A 6487-nucleotide genomic window follows, 5' to 3' on the forward strand; every position below is an offset into this window, starting at 1 on the left:
TAAGTAGTAAACTATTTAAAGTAAATTAGCTAGATTCGAATTATTCCAGCAAGCTTGTACTTCCAATGCTTTTAATCCACTGTCAACAAAGTATCAGTAACCCTAGCAATCAATTCTATATCGCATACTCAATATTGATATGTTACTATGGGTATAAAATTTGCTTCGGTATGGTAGCTTTTGTATCTAGTTTATAGTTTTAATAATTTGCGATCTCTAATATGACGATCATGTTCTATTCCATTGGCAATATCAGTTATCCATTTACTTACTTGAATGGTAACTTTGTTTCATGTATCGGCCAGGAAGACGATAATAAAGATAGTATGATATCTGGTAAAAAATCTGGAATTGGAGATTCACGACAATCTTCCAGAACGAGAGAAAATGTGATTCGGTGTTATACTCCAAGTTCATTCCCTTCAAGCTGTGCAAGTACGTCATCGGATGAATTCTCTACAAATAGCGAATCAAACTATTCTATAATATCGGAAACGGAATTACCGGAGTTTTCCGATCCTGAGGTTACCATTGATGTTATCAATAAAGATGCGGAAGAGGAAGATGAAATTGAAGAAGAAGAAGCAGCATATTGCTGTGGAATAGATGAAGATGAAGAAAATGATGATGATTTATGTAATGAATATATATTAGAGGCGAAAGAAGGTACTAGGATCGTATCAGATGATTTTAATGGTCTACTTTTAGGAAGTAATCAATGGATAAATAATAATTCTAATACTTCAATACATGAGAATAGATTAATAAAAAACTAGCCTTACCTTAGTAACTAATTTTGGCTGGATTTGAAATTAATATAAATCATTATAAAGTACCGTTATCACTTAAAAGTTTGAATTCCTTGCTTAAACATTAAATTTGATTAATGACATCTATCGAGCCAGATGAGTGTGAACCAGAAATTTGCAAGGCATTTTCAAGTAAAGCAATTGATGACAGCGAAGAAGGGGAAATGCTTGCTTTACCTAAAAAGGTTTTTCATTGCTTAAACTAGAGCATTATTTAGCCATGATGAGATTATTTACCAATAGAGCAATTTACAACTTGGTAATATAGATATATTGTCCGTTTTTCTTCCCTACGTATAGCATTTAATGCGATTTACATTAATGTATTCAATGCTATTCATTATTCTAATTCTCACTCAAATATGAACTTCTGATTAATCATTAGTACAATATGCATAATTATGAGACGATAACAATATTAAGCTCATTATTTAAAATTACAATGATAATTACAGGTAGTACAGCATTGATTCTTATAGTTTTAAGTTATAGCCCTCTTAGTAAAGGCAAAAATCGTCAACTTACTACAAGTTCATTTTTAATTTCATTCTGCTTTTACAATAACAATGAATCTTTAAAGTTGCCTTCATAGCATTACGTAACAAAAAACACCTTATAGAACTTGTTTAGCAATTTCATTGCTCCATCTTATTTCATTTTTAGAAAGAATTTTACGCGGCTGCAGGTAAACATTTCAAAATTATACCCACCATGAAGAAGAAAGCCTTATCCAAAAAAAAAATGGACAGGAGTAATCATAACTTCATACTAGCTGATTCGATCTATAGAACTCAAGGCATCATTAGCTTATTCTAGTCTGTCAGGTAAAATTTATTTTATATAAGAAAATCTTTTTATTCGTTTAAAAGGGACAGAAAAGGTCCTTGACGATCAATTTGGGAACTTTTATGATCCATCGACCTCATCAAAGCACCTTTCAACTCGAACGTCTGAGAAGGTGAGCAATTACTCTTACTGAGTATAAAAATTAGGTTTGGACATGCTTGAGGAGTAAATTATCGATACAAATTCAATTTCCGTCTTTAGCTTGAAAGAGCAATAGTAGGTAGTTCTGAAAACTTCTCCATGGAAGAACAGACGTATACGGCAGAAATAAAAGATGAGAGAACGCAAAGTAAACAGTAAATCTATCTATGAAATTTCAAATGATATTCAATATGTATATATAGTATATATCTATCAGATAGAAACTGTCTATTAATCGTTATTTTTATATTTCCAATAAATTAAGAACTATCTATAGGTATGAAGCAGACTAGAGGTGCATTAGATTCTTCTATAGAAGCAATTTCATCATTTAATTCAAATTCTCCACGTACTGCTCAAGATGGCCTTCAAGCAGGGGTTAGTAAAACTTAAAGTGTATTCAAACAGCTTCAGAATTTGAATTTTGCTCTGGGAAGTCATCATCCATTATATTATATTTGCTTTTTATCAGCAGAAATTAATTCGGAAGTTTAGAAGCCTAGCTACTCTCAGAAGAATGGAGGAGTCAAGTAATAATATAATTGAATTTTACTTATTAAGGCGATATTTTGCGTAGAATAACTAAGCTGGCAGTTTCATTTTTGGATAGAAAATGAGCTTTAATAACTTGTATGCATTTATATATCTATGCTATGTTCAATTTACACTCGCACAATAGATTAAGGTATTTTATTTAACTGAAATAGCTTAAAAAATTAAAATCATGTTATATACAGCTATCCCACCTCCTCCGTCATCTTTAGGACCCACACCGACTTTAAGATCTCAACATTTTCGGATAAGTAAAAGTCGGATAGCTTCAGGACCTCCGCCAGCACAAGCATCTCAACCATGTCCACCTCCTCCACTTCCAGGATCTTCAGCATCTGAGCTATTCCCGCCTCTTTCATATTCACAATCTAAGACTAATGAAGAACTATTAGTTCAACAAATACACAAGCCTAAACCAAGTTCGTCTATTGAAATAAACAAGCACAAGGCGAAGATAGAATATCAATACGCTAGTATGAATGGAGCTAAGGAGGATATTGTAGAAATAGAACCTAACAGGGCGGCTAAACTTGGTTCACTGGCAACTTCTGCTAAGGCCTTAAAAGGATTCTTACGTGTCGGGAGACAAACTAATAGCTTTCTATCTAGAACTAACTTTAATTCTTTAGGCGCAAGTGCTGATGATCATTCTAATTTAGCTAAGGAGGAAACATTAGACGATGATAAGAAGGTAGAATACAGGCAAATGAAATTCAGAAAATCTAAAGCGCTAGCAAAAAAGTACAAATCTGCGAATACTAAAGACAATCTTGTTGATGAGCCTGAAAATCCAAGTAAGAATTAAATTGCAATATAATCAATTTATTAATAATTTACCCGCACTAAATTATGTTCTAATAGCCAGTAAGTTAATCTAAGAAAGAGTTTGTAGATAAATTATATTAGTCGAGAAATTAATCCTAATCGTTTTAATTATTCATAGAGGAAATGAAAAATTTGACCTATATAAATTGCAGGGAATTGATGATGTTTCAAGTATCGGTACGAAATAATTTAATATAATAAAGTCATGATTAGAACATAGACTTACACTATCGATATAAGGAATCTTTTTAAAGATACACTAACGATAAGCTGTTTTTTATAGCTGCCGATGTTTAGTATAACAGGATATCGTAAACTGATATTTCTTAATATTTAAAGGATGGTTATTGGGAAGTAACACCGGAAATAGCTGCAATAATAAGAATATCTGTGGAAAAGTTATTTAGATTACTAACTGAAGCTGGAATTTATTCATTGGGTAAAATCGAATTAATCTACAGTAGTACTTTCAATACTATCATGCCATTGTAACTGATACTTTTATACCATGTAAAGTTTGTTCTAATATTTAATTTTATTCACTTTATTTAGGCTCTAAAGCTTGTAAAGATATTGTTCGTATGGTATTTACCAAGATTGTAATCGTTATTCTTGGAAAGATTGCACAGTTGCAGGAGTCACTAGCACGTGCTACGAAATGGCTGGTATTCATGGATAAAAAATATCCATCGCTGCTATATCGTTTTGAATTAGGATCAAATTGGGAATGTGTGGCTAGAAAATGCCAGCTTTAGGAAATTACATGATTTTGACTACGGATGATTCCATACGGTAAAAGAGCTAAAGAATACACTTTAAATTTTTCCTTAATTCACAAAGCGATACGTCTGCTTTATTCTATCGTCGTTTATTTAATGTTTTATCTCTAACCAAAATGTGATAGGTATGTAAAAACTTTGCTTACTATGTCGGCCAAGTTTACTGGTATTTTTAATTTTATATTCTATAACTAATCTCATGTCCAAAGTTTTGGCTATGGACTCCTATGATATGCTATAACACAGCAAGTAGATTCAGTTCTGCGTACAATTTTACATTTGAAATGTATTACTATAAAACTAATTACGACTTCAGGCCATAAAACTGTATTATCTGCTTGATGCGAATTGATCAAATCATTTCCAAATATATCAATTTGCGACCATAATACATCAATAATTTTGAAGGAAGTTTAATTTATTTGTAATAAATTGGTGTTATAAATCTTTGAAATAATTTTTGGGAGTATAATTGATAGAGCTGATGTCACTTTTCGGTATATTATACTTTTGGGCCTAAATTTTATATTTCAGAACATATTGAGTTTATGCATACTCGTATAATAAACAATTTAATATTTTGGTCTATTTAAGCTGTAAAAACAAAAGCAAAAGCAAAAGCATGTATTCAATGCAGGGAGTTGGTTCGCATTGCAAGGTGACTTCTTGCTCTTTCTTACCTATGAAGTCGCGCTTTCGTTACAAGTTATGACTTAATATGGCCAATGAAGTTGCCACTAAATACTGATTCTCTCCTTAGAGCATTAAAATAGTTATTATCCAGTGTTATATCACTTGCTAATAATATTCTTTGCCTTATGCTTACGAGATTCATAGAAGCAAGAACAAGTTAATAATCTCATGATTTCTGATATACACCAAAATTCATTGAAAGGCTACTACACCTAAATTTATGTTTACCAATAGAGCGTCTGATAGATCAATACAAGGAAGTATATGTAATGACTAGCGCGTATTTCCTCTTCATAAAGAAAATAGATAGTTATAATTGTTGTACTTATCAATATAGTGTATTTTGCTTTAGCTTTAGCTAGAGAAGATACGCATTATTACTAAGAGACCAATTAAATTTATTTTTATGTCAATTATTTTTGAGATAGAATATTGTTTGTAATCATAGATGTTATTTTGTTAGGATTATCGCAGCAGTCAATGTTAACGAACATTAAACTTTAGTCCTGTACACTATTGACGACTTGGAAATTCTCGAACTCTATAGTAATCACATTATGCAACTTATTTAATATGGGAATCAAAAGCTGCTGATGATTGAACTGTGTCTTGGACATTTATAGTTACTAAATTTAAAAGGCTAAAACTTTAGTATAATTGGATAATTATATCCTTAATTTACATTAGGCGCAGTTTAATCAAAAGTATAAAAGGAGAGGTAGTAGCTAAAAATATTAATTTGACTTACCTATTCTTGAAGACTGAACTAGGAAATGCGAGTCTAACTCGTAAGTTCTTTTATTATACGCAAGCAACTATTATTGGTGTTTGGTGGTGATTGAGGCTAGATGCTGTGTCTTAGCCCGTAATGTTATTCGCTATACTTTTATTAATGCTTGATGGAGACTTAGTCTAGGCGCTACGTGTTAGACTTACAAGTTTTAAATTTCTATTTTCTTCTAAAATATTTTGTTTGAATGCTTCACGGTTGCTTTGATTGAATCATTTAATAATTTGCTTTATTGCCTCTATCAATTAAGTATTTTATAGAATTACTCACAATAATATTTAGTCTTAGCACCTACTGACATGCACGCCTACAGTACATATTAGTGTTAGGTAGAGTACGATTTTAAGCCTACCGAGAGTTATACACTGCTAGGTTAGAGAATATCTGTCTTTTGAGATAGAGAGGTTTTAGCTTATAGCGGCTTCAAATAAAGAATTGCAATAATATCAAATTTATTTAATAGCAATGCTGATATCAATATCGGTAGGATAATACATTACAGTACTGTACTAGTAATTGAACTAATTGTTCACTATGGGGTAATAGACTCTTAAAAATCATGAATATCAACTTTAATTAATAGAACTGCAGGTTTGTATTCAAATTGAGAATTATATTGCTAGTATCTGCCTCTTCGACAATCTGCTCATTGTAACAACTCTATCAAGAGCCACCTTTATCTGATCATCATCTAAGATCTTTAATTTTATTTAGTTGCTAGTCCTATATTTAATAAATATCTTTAATTAGGCCGTAAATGAGGCTATATCCGAAAATTTGATTAATATTCTCGATCGGTTTTTTGAAATTTCAAATAAATATTACAATCTAAGTACCTCTGTATTCACGGCCAGATAACTTTACTGAATCATTAATAAAATACCATCATTATTTAGCTATAGAAACGTTAATTAGAGAAATTACTAGACTAAGTTAAATTACAGTAATGTCAGAACAAAAATGAAATTTCTATCCTACTGTATGTTAATAAATTTTTATGGCTATTAAAAAGAACGACTTATCCCAAGAACTTTGATTCGTTACAACTACTA

At 31.2% G+C, this 6487-nt stretch overlaps 2 protein-coding genes across 2 annotated transcripts; both read left to right on the forward strand.

Annotated features, from left to right (window-relative positions):
• Window positions 1-221: 221 nt before the first annotated feature.
• On the forward strand, window positions 222-1955 carry TRIADDRAFT_61587 (uncharacterized protein; the record flags this gene model as incomplete). The annotated part of the gene is made up of 5 exons (XM_002117493.1): window positions 222-666; window positions 906-994; window positions 1473-1494; window positions 1679-1767; window positions 1857-1955. The coding sequence occupies 5 exons, from the start codon at window positions 222-224 to the stop codon at window positions 1953-1955; spliced, it is 744 nt and encodes a 247-aa protein (XP_002117529.1).
• A 565-nt stretch (window positions 1956-2520) lies between these two features.
• Window positions 2521-6119, forward strand: TRIADDRAFT_61588 (uncharacterized protein; the record flags this gene model as incomplete). The annotated part of the gene is made up of 7 exons (XM_002117494.1): window positions 2521-3142; window positions 3292-3350; window positions 3513-3612; window positions 3726-3838; window positions 4078-4118; window positions 5333-5433; window positions 6019-6119. 7 exons carry the CDS (start codon window positions 2521-2523, stop codon window positions 6117-6119), a joined length of 1137 nt encoding a protein of 378 aa, XP_002117530.1.
• Window positions 6120-6487: the final 368 nt, after the last annotated feature.

This window comes from Trichoplax adhaerens, genomic scaffold, assembly GCF_000150275.1.
Source record: "Trichoplax adhaerens TRIADscaffold_25 genomic scaffold, whole genome shotgun sequence".
In the NCBI taxonomy this organism is placed as follows: Eukaryota; Metazoa; Placozoa; class Uniplacotomia; order Trichoplacea; family Trichoplacidae; genus Trichoplax; species Trichoplax adhaerens.